This window comes from Ascochyta rabiei, chromosome 5 (assembly GCF_004011695.2).
Source record: "Ascochyta rabiei chromosome 5, complete sequence".
Taxonomy (NCBI): domain Eukaryota; kingdom Fungi; phylum Ascomycota; class Dothideomycetes; order Pleosporales; family Didymellaceae; genus Ascochyta; species Ascochyta rabiei.
Window position 1 is genome coordinate 1,624,483 of NC_082409.1, and position 16,553 is coordinate 1,641,035.

General features: G+C 57.0%; 4 protein-coding genes across 4 annotated transcripts, besides 20 other annotated features; 2 read left to right on the top strand and 2 right to left on the bottom strand.

The window, feature by feature from the left end:
• Positions 1-484: 484 nt before the first annotated feature.
• Positions 485-3,896, bottom strand: EKO05_0003703 (uncharacterized protein; the record flags this gene model as incomplete). Its single annotated transcript, XM_038938524.1, has 3 exons — positions 485-3,351; positions 3,602-3,745; positions 3,821-3,896. 3 exons carry the CDS (start codon positions 3,894-3,896, stop codon positions 485-487), a joined length of 3,087 nt encoding a protein of 1,028 aa, XP_038800574.1.
• Positions 3,168-3,181: a tandem repeat.
• Positions 3,182-3,211: a tandem repeat.
• Positions 3,212-3,249: a tandem repeat.
• Positions 3,518-3,593: a tandem repeat.
• A 98-nt stretch (positions 3,897-3,994) lies between the features above and the next one.
• Positions 3,995-4,028: a tandem repeat.
• Positions 4,029-4,031: 3 nt separating this feature from the next.
• Positions 4,032-4,075: a tandem repeat.
• A 307-nt stretch (positions 4,076-4,382) lies between these two features.
• Positions 4,383-4,412: a tandem repeat.
• Position 4,413: 1 nt separating this feature from the next.
• Positions 4,414-4,472: a tandem repeat.
• Positions 4,473-4,502: a tandem repeat.
• Positions 4,503-4,550: a tandem repeat.
• Positions 4,551-4,584: 34 nt separating this feature from the next.
• On the top strand, positions 4,585-7,671 carry EKO05_0003704 (uncharacterized protein; the record flags this gene model as incomplete). The annotated part of the gene is made up of 1 exon (XM_038945289.2): positions 4,585-7,671. The coding sequence occupies one exon, from the start codon at positions 4,585-4,587 to the stop codon at positions 7,669-7,671; it is 3,087 nt and encodes a 1,028-aa protein (XP_038800573.2).
• Positions 4,694-4,737: a tandem repeat.
• Positions 4,826-4,974: a tandem repeat.
• Positions 7,672-9,287: 1,616 nt separating the features above from the next.
• Positions 9,288-11,001: a mobile genetic element.
• Positions 10,188-10,444: a mobile genetic element.
• Positions 10,191-10,444: a mobile genetic element.
• Positions 10,200-10,357: a mobile genetic element.
• Positions 10,200-10,366: a mobile genetic element.
• Positions 10,605-10,653: a tandem repeat.
• Positions 11,002-11,076: 75 nt separating the features above from the next.
• Positions 11,077-11,143: a mobile genetic element.
• Positions 11,144-11,246: 103 nt separating this feature from the next.
• Positions 11,247-13,910, bottom strand: EKO05_0003705 (uncharacterized protein; the record flags this gene model as incomplete). The annotated part of the gene is made up of 1 exon (XM_038945288.1): positions 11,247-13,910. The coding sequence occupies one exon, from the start codon at positions 13,908-13,910 to the stop codon at positions 11,247-11,249; it is 2,664 nt and encodes an 887-aa protein (XP_038800572.1).
• Positions 13,911-14,330: 420 nt separating this feature from the next.
• Positions 14,331-14,373: a tandem repeat.
• An 84-nt stretch (positions 14,374-14,457) lies between these two features.
• EKO05_0003706 (uncharacterized protein) lies at positions 14,458-15,810 on the top strand (the record flags this gene model as incomplete). The annotated part of the gene is made up of 3 exons (XM_038938495.1): positions 14,458-14,578; positions 14,632-14,759; positions 14,815-15,810. 3 exons carry the CDS (start codon positions 14,458-14,460, stop codon positions 15,808-15,810), a joined length of 1,245 nt encoding a protein of 414 aa, XP_038800571.1.
• Positions 15,811-16,553: the final 743 nt, after the last annotated feature.

Here is a 16,553-nt window from a genome sequence, read left to right on the forward strand (position 1 = left end):
AAGCAAGCATGCATGTATGCAAGCAAGGAAAAGAGCAGAAAGAAAGAACGAGAGGAAAAAAGACAAGGTGCAAGGGACTCCCACGCGGGCTCAGTAATGCAAAACTTGGCAACGCACAGCGCAGTGGAATGTAAATGGCACTTGAATCACACACCGCCATACAAGTACACAGCGTCTCGCTTGCTACCTCATTACCTACTATAGGAAAGAAATGACTTGGTATAATTCTGGACATGTCCAGGGTTCGTCATCGTGCGCCGTCGAGGAAGCTGGGCAAAGATTCCATCCGCTTAGATGATTTCCTTTATCCCTGTGTGTCCGTGCGGTATCCAACTCCTTCCACTGCAAGCAAATAGGGTCGCTCAGATGCAAAAGAAACAAGGGAAAAGCCCAGCAGAGCGTATTAAAGAGCATATGCGTAGAGCAGGCCGAAGCGAAATGGGGTATGAGGTGAAGGAAGAAAGGTTGCGCGGCCGGCGTGCGCTCACGAGACGATCGGGGGAAGAGGCTTGTCTTGTGGATGCTCCAGCTGCACTTCGTTCACCGAGGCGGTGTGGTGGGAGCCATTCTCGGCATAGTGGAGCAGGGCGTGCGCACCGTCGAGACCAGAGATGGCGAGACCCTGCTTCTCGTCCTCTTCGTGGATGATGCTGTCCTGCAAGCTCTCCTTGCCAAGCTCGCTCCTCCTCTCGGCCTGGCTAGAGGCGGTCTCGGCGTCTTCATCGTCCATGAGGTTCGGCGGACGCTGACGCATAGCGCGTGCCTTGTCCAGTGAGATTGTCTTCTGCTGGTATGTGGTGGTAAAGGGGAGGCCTTCGTCGCGGTCAATGGTAGCCTTCATCAAGGCTGCCATCCAGAGTCGGCCCACGGCCAGGCTGTCGACGGCGAAGTAGTGCACGATGGGCTTGGTGAACTGTACGCCTTTCTGCAGGCCGGCGCGTGGCGGTACGAGCTTGAAGATGAACATGCCGTCCATGTTTTCCTCGATGCCGTTGGCAGCGTTGGCACTGTCTACCGATGCCGCTGTCTGGATCGTGGCGTTCTGAGGGGACGAGGGTGAAGATGCGGCGCGCGTGATGGACGCGTGCAGACCGGTCATTCTTTCGTTGTTTGCAGGCAGAACACGGTGGGACGAGATGTCGATGAGGCCCTTTTCTTCCGTGTCGTTTTCGCTGTAGTAGTACGACAATCGCCGACCACGCAGCACGAACAAACGAGTCTTCCATGTCGTCATCAGGCTGGAGGACTTTTTCTTCATCCAGCCGCTGTAATCGCAGTTCTTCATGGCCTCCTGTGGTGAAATCTGCTGGCGGCCCTTGAGATAAGCACTGGTGCCGTGCTTGCTAGCCTTCTTCTTGGCGCCGTCCTTGGTGGCGGTGGAGCCGCTGGTGTGCCGTCTGTCAGCCTTGTCGAGCTCAAAGCTCTTCGAAACCGAGGTGCCCGAGGGGGTGCTGGATCCCGTTCTTGTCGGTGACTGCATGGGCGAGTCCTTGCTTGGCGAAGGCGCCACATCTACCGCGCTCGCATTCGCCCTCTCTCCGCCCGTGATGGCATCTGATATCGCGCGGAGACCGGCGGTGCGCGACTTTTTCCCAAAGAAGGAGCTCGAGTGTGTCGTTGCTGCTGGCGGAGGCGACACGCGGCCGGTCGATGATGTCTCGCTTCCCGGAAGAGCGGGCGAGTTGGCAATCGCGTCGATGGTGTGCGTGTCGTAGCTGAGCTTGGTGACGGTGGGGGGTGTTTCGTTTGTCGGCTTCAGTGGGCGCACAGCTTCGAGTGCGGTCGAGCGATCCGTCTTGATGCTGCCTCCAAAGTACTGCTTGGCAGCAGGAGAAACAAGACTCTGCCTCCTAGCCGAATCAGCACTGCCGATCCTGCTGTGGCGGCGGCTGTACGAGGTGCTGACACTGGGGCTGCGGGTGGGGTCTTCTCTCTTTCGAAGTACGTTGCGGTTCCTGCGGTTGTCTAGCTCGCCGCCGGAGAAGTAGCCCCTGTCGACGTCGTCTGCCGGGTTCATGCCTGCTTCTCTCAAGTCAAAGGCGGCTCCGTTGGAGCCCAGAGCGTGGATGTGGTTGGAGGAAGCCGGTCGTTGCAGGTCGTGTGATGACTTCTGTGGCGAGCCCATGGTCCAGTTGCGGTCGAAGGAGGGGGCCTTTCTGTGTGCGGAAGCGACGGGGGCTGTCGACGAGGGCTTGATGCTGCCAGGTGGTGGGGGGTTTACGTTGTAGTCGATGGAAGAATGGCGTCTGTTGTGGTTGAGGCTGCGCACGGAGGCAGCCGAAGGCCGGGTGGCGAGAGGTGGAGAGGCTGGAATGGTCTGGATGAGGGGGGACGTTGGCTCGATGGTCGAGCTGGTCGAGCGTGCTGCCGAGGACACGGCGCGGGGCATGTTCTGGCGGGCAGAGCTGGCTCGTGAGCCCATGCTCTCTCGGAGGGTGGGTATGCGAGGGAGCATGCCGGCGCCGAGAGAGGAAGCGCGGTGTCTGGGGGTGGTGGTGTCTTGGACGGGGGCAAAGTCGTCGAGGCTGTCGAGCGGCGTCAGGGCTCTGGCAGCCTCTTTGGCGGCCCTGACCTCCTGCTGGAGGGCGTTGATCTTCATCCAGGTGCGCAGACGGGGGCCCATGGGACCGAGGTCGAATTCCTTCATGAAGATGAAGTTGCGGTCGACGCCGAGCAGGGCTTCGCCGTCAATGTCCTGGTCCCTAAAGACGTCGCAGTGCTTCTTCTCGACGCCGACATCCTCGAGGTAGTCGGCGACGCGGGCGGGCGACCAGGTCTTGACCTCGTCCTCGTCGTGGTAGCTCTGCTCTTCGTCTTCCGTCTCCTGGCCGTTGATGTAGGAGAGGCGGTGGTGGCTGCTGTACTCGCTGCTGGAGTCGTTGTTGACGCTGGCCTTGAGGTCGCGCTGGACAAGGGCGCTGTGGCGGGGGGTGCTCATGTCGGTGATGTGCTCGTCGATGACGCTCAGTGTCTCGTGCATGACGGGGCTGCCCATGGCGACGTCTTCGGGGTGCTCCTCGCCGTTCAGCGTCATGCTGATGCTGCGAGGGGGGCCGTTGAGCGAGGTCCTGCGGGCCATGTCGGCGGCGGAGGTCGCGTTGAAGACGTTGAGGGGCTCTGTTGGGCCCTGGGCAAGGGGCGGGGACTTTGGTGGGCTGAATGGCTGAGCGGCGGCGGCGGCGGTGGTGGTGGTGGTGGTGGTGGTGGTGGTCTTGGGGGGCTCCGAGGTGGCGGTGCCGGGGGCGGCGGGCAGCTGGACGGGGGTGTGCTGGGAGATGGCCGAGGGCGTGCGCGCGTGGAGGGGAAGGCTTGGTGTGGAGGGCGCGGGGACTGGGGCGGGTCGGGTGTAGACTGGGACGCGTTAGAGAGGGCACTGGATGCGAGGCAGTGTAAGGTGTTGCAGGCAGTGTGAGGCGCTGCAGGCAGTGTGAGGCGCTGCAGGCAGTGTGAGGCGCTGCAGGCAGTGTGAGGCGCTGCAGGCAGTGTGAGGCGTTGCAAGCAGTGCAAGGCGCTTCGTGCAGCTCACACAGCTCAGGCAGCTCAGGCAGCTCAGGCAGCTCACAGCTCACACAGCTGACACAGCTCAGGCAGCTTCACGCACCTTCGGGAAACAGGCCGTTCTCGCCGCTCTCCGTGTTCCTGCCCAGGAACCAGCCATCGCCAAAGTCGTCGTCGCGCTCAATCAGCTCAATGCGGTCCCCCCGCTTCAGGCTGAGCTCGTCGGGGCTGCGGGCAATGAACTCGTCTGCGGCAGGCTGTCAGCAGGGGCCGGGAGGGGAGCGGTCGATGGTCGACGAGACGGGGACGGGACGAGACTCACGCACGACGACCAGCATGTCGCCCGGCCGGCAGTGCTCCGTGTGCGAGCGCAGCCCGGAGGCCATGGCCATGGCCATGCTGGGCCGAGGGGTGGGGTCAAGGGAGGCAGCGGGGGGCAGGCAGCGGGGGGCAGGCGGCGGGGGGGCAGGCGACGGGGGGAAGTGGGCGCGAAGCTGAGGTCGAGGCCAGGGACGAGGTCGAGGTCGAGGCCAGGGACGGGGACGGGGACGGGGACGGGGACGGGGACGGGACGGGGCCGAGGGCAGGCGTGGCGGAGTGGGCAGGCGTGGCGGAGTGGGTGGGCGTCAGGCGGCACACACGCAGCGCTCAGCGAGAGTGCATGGCGGAGGGACAGAGAGCGGAAGCGTGGGCGCTATCGCCGGTGGTCGCGCAAGAAGTCAAGAAGGGTGCTGGTGCGGCCTGACTCGGATGGACGGCGTCGAGGCTGGACGGGCACGCAGCCTGGTTCACGGAAAGCGGTGCAGAGGACAGGCTTGCCAAAGTGTATCGACCTGGTGCGGCCATGGTCAGTCTGCCTATTCTTGGTCCTGCACCTGGACGCGGGCGGCGGGCGGCGGCGGCGGCGGCGACGGGCCAGCACCAGCCACCCACCGCACCAGCAATAGCACCAGCACTGCCCTCTCCGCCCCTCAGCCAACGCCAACGCCAACGCCAACGCCAACAAACACACACACACACACACACACACCAACACCAACACCAACACCCACGCCGTGCTTCCCGTCTGCTCTCCCCAGAGGAAGCATGACCACCGGTCCGCGCGCCGGCGCCCTGGACGCTGCCGGCGCCCAGGCCACCGTTTCCACGCTCAACTATGCCCTGGGCACACGACACATCAAGTCCTGGATGACCGCGCCCGCCAATCCACCCGCCCCCGCCCCGTCCGCCCGCCCCGCCATGTCTGCGTCGTCCTTTGTCCAGAGAAGCGTCGGTCCCAGCAAGCGCCCCTCGCCCCACGTCAACGACCACCGATACCCGACAGACACTGCCAACCCTGCCAGCCCTGCCAACCCTGCCAGCCCTACCAACCCTGCCAGCCCTGCCAGCCCTACCAACCCTACCAACCCTGCCAGCCCTGCCAGCCCTACCAACCCTACCAACCCTGCCAGCCCTCCCAGCCCTGCCAATCCTGCCCACGCGCCCTCCGTCGAGCGCCTACCGTCTTCCAATTCGACCTCGCCCCAGCTCGCCAACAGCATCACCGCCCATGACCGCAACCACACCCCTCGCAATGCACACACCACCGTCTTCCCCTCGCCCACGCCGAGCGAGGAAGACACGCCTCACCGTCCAGACCCTCCCACACACCCCCTGGCCGCCCCGAAGCGCCCACCCGCTCGAGACGCTTCCACGCGGGAGAAGAGACCACGCCTTGACAGCGCCCTCCAACTGACCACACCACAACATCCATCTCAGTCTCCACACCTCCCACCACCTCCTTCGGCACCACACACCGAGCGTGCAAATCTTCCCTCGGCTCAGACATCGCCTCGTACCCCGCCTTACAGCCAACCTTCGACTCGACAGATGGCGTCGCCACAGCGAGTCCCAGCTGCCCAGCAACGGGGCCGTCCTCCAAGCTCGACCACCAATCCGTCCACACTCCAAACCCACCCTCTCTGGGACCCACACCCCGGCCAAATCCACACCAACCCTCCATCCAACTCGCGGTCCTTCGGAAACGCACCTGGTCACAGCGTAGTCTCCTCACAACGGCGTGCGTCAGATCATGGTGGTTGGTATTCGCGCCAGCATTGCACACAAACGCTTGCCGCCTTCAAATCAACGTACCCTGTCCACCACCCTCGTGATGCCCAACGAATGCAGCTGCTGGAAGAAGCCATCAACGTGCAGGATTGGGCCTACGTGACGCTGCATCAGTACTATTGTCTACTGACTCGTTCGCCCCAGTCGTTGCCTCCAGAGCTGCGGTCTAACAAGAGTTGGACTACAGCCTATGGCTTGATGCGAGAAGTACTCCTCGAAAACGCCTTCCTCTCAGCCCCAGTCATGGACTTTTTCTGCTCCTTTCCATTCCCCCTCCATCACATGGCGGCTACATGGCCAACCAATTTTAAACGTGCCGAGCACGCCTTTGCCATGTTTGTCACCTACTTGCCCAGGGCCGTCCAACTCAAGTCTGCGAGTGAGAGGCGGAGGATCCCGCCTAGTCCGTGTGAGTTGGCTGGCTGTTTCCTGGCTTCCATCGTCTTCCAGCGCCTCCTTCTCAGGCACATTATCCGTACCCTTTGGGCACCCTACCCGGACTTGCCAGTGAAGCGCCAATTCGAGCATCGCCTCGTGCAGGCTTGGGAATCCCTTTCCTTGTCTTTCCAACAGCCAAGACCGAGCAGACAAGTCCACGGTCGTGAGCAGGCGGAGAACGAATTGCAAGCCTGGACCTTTACCTACACCCAGCACTCCAACTCATTCGAGGCCGCCATGCGCGGTCAAGGCTTCCAGCAACTTGGCCCGCTCTCCCCTCCCGTCGTACGTCGGCAACAACCACAAGCCGGCAACACACCCTCGGAAGACACGACTACGTCGCGCCGCCGTCAGCAACCACAAGCCGGCAACACACCCTCGGAAGACATGACTACGTCGCGCCGCCGTCAGCAGCAGCCACCCCAGCCGTCCCAGCCCGGTACAACATCACAGATGCGCCCGTCTCTACCTTCGCGCCAAACGACTACGCGATTGCTTCCCCGCCCTGGCCTGGTACGCCCGCAGCAACGCGTGCCAAACCCATCCCGTTTCGGTCTTCACCAGGCTCACCTTCGTAGTCCAGTCATGAGCGCTGCGAATCTCTCTTCAGCAGCCTACTCCTTTTGGCAGGGATTCGTCTGCAAGCCACAACGACTCTTCCATCCGAACACCAGGACGGAGAAGCTGACCTTTACTTTTTCCGCAAAGGAGATGGAGTTTGTTGCCACCACGCTTGCGGGCGCTCCAGGCGCTCCCGAACGAAGAGCAGTGGGCCCAAACCACAAAACGATCCGACTGCGGTGCGTCAAATGGCCTTCTCATGAGCCACCGAATGACTCTGCGTGGGCTGTGGCCGAGACTAGTTGGATTCCTTATTCGTACTTTACCTTCAACCAGTCATCTCTGCAGCTTCGAAAGAAGCTCCACCATGGAAGAGACCTTCCCGTCGACCTTACAGGTCTCGTGCGAAGAGGAGAGAATACGCTGGAAATATCGGTCATGAGTGATGCAGACGACACAACGCACCGCAACTACCTGGTGGCTGTCGAATTCCTGGGCGTCACGACACAAGCGACCATCAAGAAGCGCTGCCACGACAATCGCATACCAGCCGAGAAGACGGTCGCCGACATCAAACGAAAACTGTCTCTCGGCGGCACCGACGACGATGACATTGCCATTGTGGAAAGCACGCTCACCATCAACCTTCGTGATCCCTTCAGCGCGTCCGAAATCTGCGACACACCGGCACGAAGTAGAGCTTGTCTGCACAATGAGTGCTTCGACCTCGATACCTTCCTCGCGACACGCCCAAGAAAAGGCAACGTGTCTGCACCTGACCAGTGGCGGTGTCCCATCTGCAAAGCAGACGCACGACCGACCGTTTTGGTCGTCGATGAGTTCCTTATCGAGGTACGCGAGCATCTCGAGAGAAGAGGTCTGTTGGAGACAAGAGCCATTGTCCTGGACAAGGACGGGTCGTGGATGCCAAAAGCCGAAGAGCGCGATCCAAACGGTGTGCAGGACCACGATACACCCGAGCCGGACGCAGCGTATGCGACATGGTCAGCAACAAGGCCCAAGCTATCCGTCACCCATGAGGTTATTGATCTCGACAGCGACTGAGCTCGCCCGGTCAGCTTCATTTCCTGTTTCATTCGGGATCGAATGGGATTCCATCGTCGGGCATTTTCCAAAAGAAGAAGAAAAAAAACAGAAAAAAAGGTGGCACTCTTTCTGCATGCGATATATATACCCTGCTTCGTGCATACTTGTTTCTTTGTATGAATTCTTCTTCTTGGTCTTCACGATCACGAAACGGTAGGGACGGTTTGGCGAGCGAAGCAAAAGCAAATACCCCTTAGTGCTCTTGAATAATTCACGACCTTACGACAGTTCAACTGTGTTTTGATTTCAGTCACGCGTCAACACGTTTTCATGGTTATGTCGGGACCCTCCACATCATCCCCTCCAAGACACCCAGCGCAGGTGGGACCGGCAGAACGCAGCGCCACATGCGAAGCGCGGGGACCCCACATTCGGCACATCCCGGAACCACTGCTCCCCACATCCGGGCCGGACGATCACACATGCGTACACGGCTTTGACAGAGCGTCTACCGTGCTGGACTGGGTGGGTGGATTCCATGCGTGTTACTAGCTACGCGCGCTATTCAAGCGCTAACCAAAGCTCCTAGCAGCAGACACCTACTTCCTCTACATAATCTAGAGCACTTCTCTATCACGCTAACCTATGGCTAGTTGAGAAACAAGCCAGCCCGCACCCTCCACTCCCGACCTGCGCGCACCGCACCGCTCCTGTGCACGCGCGCGCCGCGACGTCGCCCTTCTCGCACCACCTCGACCTCGGCCCCGCTCACGCCGTCCACCGCACCTCTTTCGCCGTGCACGGCTTCGACACACAGACGCTCGGCCACGCCTGGGAGCGTGAGGGAGCACTATGCGGATAGAGATCTGGTAAGCGAGAAGACGCCCGTTGGGATCGGTGAGGCTGGGGACGAGAGTTTGGCTGTCTTGGGGTCCGGACGTGCGCAAGTAGGTTTTAGACCAAGCTTCCCTGCTGCCCCGTGCTGGCCTTGCTGCTGCGGTTCCTGGCCATGCACCAGTGTAGCTGAGCACCAGAGCGACCTGCGTATCAGTACAGCAGCACTATGCGGATAGAGATCTGGTGAGCGAGAAGACGCCCGTTGGGATCGGTGAGGCTGGGGACGAGAGTTTGGCTGTCTTGGGGTCCGGACGTGCGCAAGTAGGTTTTAGACCAAGCTTCCCTGCTGCCCTGTGCTGGCCTTGCTGCTGCGGTTCCTGGCCATGCACTGGTGTAGCTAAGCACTAGAGCAACCTGCGTGTTAGTACAGCAGCACTATATAGATAGAGATCTAGTAAGTAAGAAGACGCCTGTTAGGATTAGTGAGGCTGGGGACGAGAGTTTGGCTGTCTGGGGGTCCGGACGTGCGTGAGTGGGTTTTGGACCGAGCTTCCCCGCTGCCCCGTGCTGGCCTTGCTGCTGCGGTTCCTGGCCATGCACCGGTGTAGCTGAGCACCAGAGCGACCTGCGTGTCAGTACAGCAGCTGGCCTCGGTGGGTATCTCACGCCGCGTTGAATCCGTGCTTGTGTGCTGTGTAGTAGGGCTTCTTAGTGGGGTGACATGGTGTCGGACTCTTGAAACTAAACTTCTTCGTAATGTATATATTGAGGCTAGAATTATCAGCCTAAACAAGGTATAACGTGTTTTATAAGCGAGCGCCGCGTACAAGCGAGCGCCGCACCCCACCAAGTTTGCGCACCTCTCCTATCTCAACGTACAATGGCTTAACGCAGCGCTACTATATTAGCTTTAAATAAAGCAGATATCTAGCTTACTATCTTATCTATTAATTTCTATTAAATATAGAGTAATTGTAATGCTGCTGTTGTCTATAACATGTCTGAACAAACAATCTGCTGCTAACGCGCTAGCAAGCCTGCCTAACGTAATTGCTAACCTAACTTAAAGAAGTTAACCTAGATAGAAGAGGAGGTAATAGTCTAGTATATACTTGACTTAGACTAACGTAGATTTAGGCCTACGTACGCAGCTGTACGTGATATAGCTAATAAGCTACTAGCTGCGCGCAGTACAGGTCAGGTTAGCGTCTACTAGCTACGTAACTTTATTAAGTGTACTAAGAGTCTTATAACGCGTTTTAACTAAGTGTATAATAGGCAGAAAGCCCTCTATAAGGATCTAGTCTTAATTAGCTACTAGTTTAAGCTTGTAGAGCAGACAAAGGCTAGGTACAGCATCTGCAATAATAACGTCTACAACTTTAATAAGGCTGGCTTTATAATAGGTAAGATTACAACTTAGCTTATTATAACAGGGTTAGAGAGGAAAGGTAGGCCAAAAGCTGTTTAGCCTAGCAATCGCAAGTAGGTAACAGTTATTGCTGCAATTAACGCTGCTGGCTAGACAATCCCACCCTTCCTTATCTTTGCTGGCTAATACTACTTGTCTGCCTGGTACAAGGAGGCAGAGATCCCACGCAACTGGGCAATTGCAGTCAGCAACAACAGCTAGACAACTAACAAGCTTGGAGTTAAGTAGCTAAAGCACTTTATTAAGCATACAGAGGCTTAGGTAGTAGGCACATATCGCCTGCTTATCCTTAACAGCTACAAGAGCTACTACTCTCTTAAATTTAAGCAGCTCTGTAAGAAGAACAACATCTACACGCTCTATATGCTGCCTTACTTATTACACCTACTACAGCCTCTTAACGTTAGCTGCTTCTTACTGTTAAAGCGCGCGTACAGTTGTAAGATTAAGAGCCTAATCTGCTACTACATTAACCACATTACTAAGCTTAAGTTTCTACTAGCGTTTAAGGCAGCCTTTAATTAATTATTTACATTAGCTAATATCTACTTAGCTTTTTAAGGCGTAGGCCTTGTTCCCCTCTAGCTAGACGCTGTTCTATTAAAGCTAGACGTACAGCTCTGTACACCTTCTCCTGCTGCTCTTATAGAGACCCTCTAGGAGGCTTATACGCTAAACAACGTATATAAGCTTAATACTTAATTAATATTAATATATAATTATATATATTAGCATAAGAGCTTATTACCTACCTTAATTATTAAAGTAATTAATTAGCTTAAAAAGGGCGCTAAGGTAATAATACTCTCTGCTAAGCTAATAAGCGATTAGATTGCTAGCCTTAAGAAGGCTAATAAGGCAGTATTAGAGCAGAAATAACACAAGAAAAAGCGTATACAGAAGTAAGGAGTCTTAATAAAGAGAGCTAGCAAGGATATACTTGCTTAATATAAGGCTAATTAGCAGGTTGCTTGTAAAGAGCGTTAAGGAGGCAAGCAATCAGGCCTTAGCTGCCAGGCTCTTGCGCGCTGTACAAGGTGCAGAGAGACTAGTTATAACTTACGCACGTGTAAGAAAGATACTTTAGATACTGCTTAATCTACTCTATAATTGTCTAACTGTTATGTTATTACGTTGTTGAGATACACGCTTACAGATATGTGCAAACCTGGTAGGGTGCGGCGCTCGCTTGTACGCGGCGCTCGCTTATAAAACACGTTATGCAATGCAACAAACATCTACCAACAATGCAAAGGGTATACAGATGCCAGGTCAAAACGCCACTATATTTTCACCACCACCAACAACAACAACACCGCCCACTTCACGTAGGTCGACTTCCCACCCCCGTGGCTTTTCGAAAAATCCAGTGCCACCACCCTTCTCTCCCGCCCAACACGCGCTCCAGCTCCTCGACCCGCTCGCACGCGTAGTCCACCTGCTTCTCAAACTCGTCCACAAAGTCTTCGACATCCTCGACTTTGCCACGCAGGGCACTGATCTCGTACTCGAGCTTGGCGCTCACGTTGTCTAGCTCGCGCAGCGACGTGGTGAGCTGGGCGCGGTGGTTGGTCACGGCGGCGTGTGTGCTTTCTCGGAGTGCGTGGTACGTGTCGAGATGGGGGTAGTAGATGGATTCCAGCGTTTCAATGTCGGCGTCTGCTGCGGCGTCGAGATCGGCGATTTCTTTCAGGCGGAGCTTGACCCAGAACGAGTCTGTAGCGGAGAGGACGGCCAGGCGGTGGTGTAGGCGTTTCAGTTGTTCCGACTGCATGGCGTAGGCTGTTTGTCGTCTTTCCAGGGCTACAACAGACGTGTCCCGCGCTTCAGCCGCCTCTTCGTCCGGCTCGATCGTGGCGATGCTGGGCCATCCCAGGACGCTCTCTTCGGCAACGCTAAAGGAAAGGTGACGTGGCCACCAGTCATCGCTGTGCATGGTATCGTAGAGTTGCAGCTGGTCGGCGGACTGCGTACGGCGCAGGAGAGCAGGGAAAGAACGGACTTCGTCAAGAGGTAGCGCCTCGTTTAGGTCGACGCCATGGTAGATGGACCCTGCGATGGAGGGTTCGGCTGTCGGTGGCTGTGTGGAGGCTTCTGATTCGGCAGTTGCCAGTTTTGAGCTTGATGACTCGGGCACGCCGTCAAGCGTAGATGTTGCCTTGCTCAATACAAAGTTGCTCGCAGAGTCTCGCGGAGTCTCGGTGAGGACCTTGGTAAAGGAGGGCTCGAGGTCTGTAGTGACACGTTGAGGCGACAATACAGACGAGAGCTCGTTGCCGTCCTCATAAACGCCATCCAAGTCGACTTGCTGCGAGATGCTGAGACCCGTCCGTGAGCCCTGGAGTTGCAGTCGACTGTGCTCGTCCTTTGAAAGCTTGGCGTGGCTGCGGAGACCAACAGCGTCTTTGATGCGGTGGAAGCCGCGCTCAGGGCCGAGCTTTGCCTTGATGGCGGCACGCTTCGAGAATGGATCTCGGTCTCTCGCGTCTGTACCATCGGGACTGAGCAGCTCTTTTTTGTGGTCTTCTTGCGTGGTCTCCCGCCTCTGCAGTTTAGGTTCGTCAAGCGTCGTCTGCCGCTTCAAAGGGTTCCGGCTACGGTCTTGTGTTGGTGAAGTCGAGCCTGCCTCGTTGGGCAGGCGGTCGAACATGTCTCCGGTGGCTGTCTTTCGAGGCCTGCCGTGCCATAGCCACTTTGCATGGTCTCCGCGCACAAGCTCAACGAACCGATCAATGTCCACCGTCTCTACTTCAGCTATTCCATCCTTCTCACCAGCACCAACGATGCCCATCATCATTTCACCTCCCTTGCCGCCAAGCTCAGCTACGGTCGACTTGAAGGCTCTCGGTACGCCCCAGCCGTCCTTGCTCGCAGCCTTTGCAGTCGCTCTGCGCAACTTGTCGAGCGTCGGTCTGTCCAAACGCCGAGTCCGCGGTATGTGCTGAGTCTTCTGGAAATGCCCGATGCCCTTCTTGGTGCTTTCAATGTCGAAGACATCTTTGGCGACTGGCGCATTGAGCGCGCTCAATCGATTGCGCGCGCCTATCAGCATACCCAGCAACGCGGCGACCGTGGTAGGACCAAGTATGCCATCGTGAGGCTCGACGGTGTAGTACTCGGCGCCAAACTCAACCCACCAGTCGTTGATAGCCTTTTCGGTGACGTCGCAGAGTAGACCGTCTGCATACTCAGACTCGAGCTTGCCAAACAAAACCAAAGCGACCTGACAAAGCTTCACGAGTTCGATGACGGCGCCGTTCAAAGGTATTTTTTCGCTAGTGCGGTATAGTTGATGGAACTTGGCCTGAGTGGCGCTGCTAGGGGGCTCGAGCTTGATTCCTAACCTACCTGAACAGCCCAGTCTCTTCAAGTTCTCGTTGACGATGAAGATTTCCCTATACTTTCGTGGATCGCCGCCAGGGGTTGGGATAACGGTCAAAGACGAAGGAAAGCCATTCAGATTGGTGATCATCAGGGTACCGTATGGCGTCTCACGCCTTCGTGCGTGATACTCGTCTAGTGACTTGAAATACAGCTGCATCTGCGGTGACCACTGTGCCTCGTCCGCAGGTACGCTTATTATGGTAGCCAGCACGGTATCTTCAGGGTTGCCGGTGTAGGTGGTAATGAGGAAGGTGGGATGTACTCGTGAGCAGGCCCATTGTTCGACTAGATATATCTCGTAGCCCTCAACCTTCTGTCGACGCGCAAGGACCGTGGTGTGAGGGTCGTCTTCCAGGTAGCGGGACGCTACCATGTCAGTCAAGACGAAGCGCTGGTGTCGAGTGGTTGGGACTGGAGACTTGAGGCTCCCATCGTTCGACATGACATCGGCGGTCGACGTTCTAGTCCCGGTCTGAGGGCGCGATTGTGCTGTGGTGTGGCGGTCTAGAGACATTGGCGTTGTTTGCAGAGGCGGCGTTCGTCTGCGCAGCTCCTTCTCTGCAGTATTTGTACGCGACAAAGTGACATGTCCGTTCAGCGACATGACTGCGACTGCGACTGCGGTTCCTGGCCAAGAGCATGCGATGCTCGGTGCGTATGCTGCACAATGCTACAAGGACACGCCGTTCATGGCGACAGCGCAGGCCGCAAGAGTGTCTGGCGGCCACCCGCTGGTCTGCGAGAGGAGGACGGTGAAGGTGGAATGCGCGGTGGTGTACACAGTCTATGCATGTTTCCAGCAAGCGAACACGATGCGCGGCATCAGGGGCAGGGTGTTCGTGACGCGGGACGGTACGGAAGGTCTAGAGTGAGATCTGAGGTTTGGAGCTCGGCCGCGGCATGACGTGGGGAAGGAGCCACGACCGGCCACGCCAGCTATCGATATCGAAGCTCGACACGACTCTGCCAGCTACACCACGCCAGCAGGACAGCCATGGACCAGTGGCATGTGATCTGCTGGCCAGACACACTCGACACACGCGACACACGCGGCACACGCGACACACAACCGACTGCCCGCTCCATCCTGTCCCCAACCACCGACGCTTCGGCATAGCGGTCAACGGCGGCAACTGGGCCGCACCTCCGCCATGGACGACCTCCGCGAGCAGATAGAGCTCCTCGAGAGCAGCGCAAACCTCTCCACCAGCATCGGCGATGTGCAAAAGGCCATTGAAATGCTCACTGCGGCTCGCGAGAAGATTGCAGCGGGTATGTTTGCCCGTCGTGTCATACGCAAGCACAGCTAACCAGCACCGCGATAGACCCAGCAAAGGCCTCCCTGACGCTCGCAAAGCTGCAGGACCCCTTCAAGAAGACGATGGAATCGGCGCAGAAAGACTTGAAGCCCATTTACTCAGGCCTGAACAAGTATGGTAAAGCGCTGGACAAGGTATGCAACACGACCATGCGTCCTGGAACGGTACCACTGCTCACAGTCTCCGCAGAAATTCAAAGACAAGCCCCTCCCCAGCGCCGACAACGATGCTCTGTCTTCACATCCCTCCTTAATCAACCGGGCCATAGCTATGCATCTCCTTCGCGAAGGTCAGTTCGACGTAGCCTCCACCTTCGTCGAGGAGGCGCACCGACACCCGCCACACCCCGAGCCTACACTGAACACGCCGAACCCGCAGAGGACCGATTCATGGGAGCAGGACTTGGCAGAAGGGACGTTCAACTCGGAGAATCTCCAGCGGCAGTTCGCAGATATGTACCACATCTTGCATGAGCTACGCAACGAGAGGAATCTGGAGCCGGCGATCCAGTGGGCGCGAGAACGCAGCGATGTCCTCGAAGCGCGAGGCAGCAATCTCGAGTTTGAACTCTGCCGCCTCCAATTCGTATGCCTCTTCGTCCAGAACCAAGACGATTCCATGGACGACACACCTGCCGGCCCTCTTCGCGCCTGGTCCTATGCCCGACACGCTTTTGGCATGTTCTCTCAACGCTACGCGCGAGAAATCCAGCACCTCATGGGCGCCATGGCCTACTACGAGAATGTGGAAGACTCACCATACCAACGCTACTTTTACAACGACTCCGCCTGGGAAGAGGTGGCGCACTCCTTTAACCGCGAGTTTTGCTCTCTCCTCGGTCTCAGCGCAGACTCACCCCTGTTCATTGCTGCAACAGCCGGTGCCATTGCTCTGCCATATTTACTGAAGATGCAGAGTATCATGAAGGAGAGGAGGGCGGAATGGACAACGCAGAACGAACTACCCGTGGAGATTCCGCTACCGAGCACATACCATTTCCACTCCATCTTCGTTTGCCCGGTCAGCAAAGAGCAGACCACAGACGCAAACCCACCCATGATGATGCCTTGCGGCCACGTCATTGCCAGCGAGTCACTGGACAAGATCTCTAAGGGTGCGCGCTTCAAGTGCCCCTACTGTCCAAACGAGAGCCATCCACGAGATGCCAAGAAAGTCGTGCTGTAGAACAGACATTGCAAGCAGAGTCCAGGGCCGATTGGGTACGTGGAGAATTATGACGAGGTTGGAAACCGGCTCAGGGCGATGGAGGCACTCATGAAACGTTACCGCGAAAGATTCGGACCTTGAATGTGCATAGGATAAGTCCTGGCGTTACGGGTGGGAACGGTGCTTTCGGTCTCTTTTTGGTTTGGGTGGAATTCAAGTACATTTCCTCCATACACTCTCTGCTCATTGATGCGAGCAAAGTACATAAAGCTATAAACATGCTATTACTTTCTACCTCTTCTTCGCGCGCCACGCTGCATTGAACGCTATCCAACGTCCGATCATGAAACATGATGCAAACCACCCAGTTGCAGGTTCGATGAGTTTTTTTGTTCGCCAATACATCTCCAACCCAACCACCGTACCGCCTTGACTCGCATACCCACCGACACAACTGAAACTAGCGATGAACGAATTTAGCGTGCTCGAGTTTTACAATTGGGGTGGATATTTACAGCTTAGTACGAGAGCTTTTCGTCAATCCAATACAATCCGTTATGGTCTAGTGGCTAGGATACATCGCTCTCACCATCAAGTGCCGATGTGGCCGGGGTTCGATTCCCCGTGACGGAAGCCTTCTTTCCTGCTCTGCAGGAGTACCTGGGATCTTGTGGTCGTGCGTGGTGGATAGGGGGTGATGTGAAGGAGATTTTTTTGAGGGGCGGGACAGGGGCGGCCCCACATTAAATCATGTTTTGAAC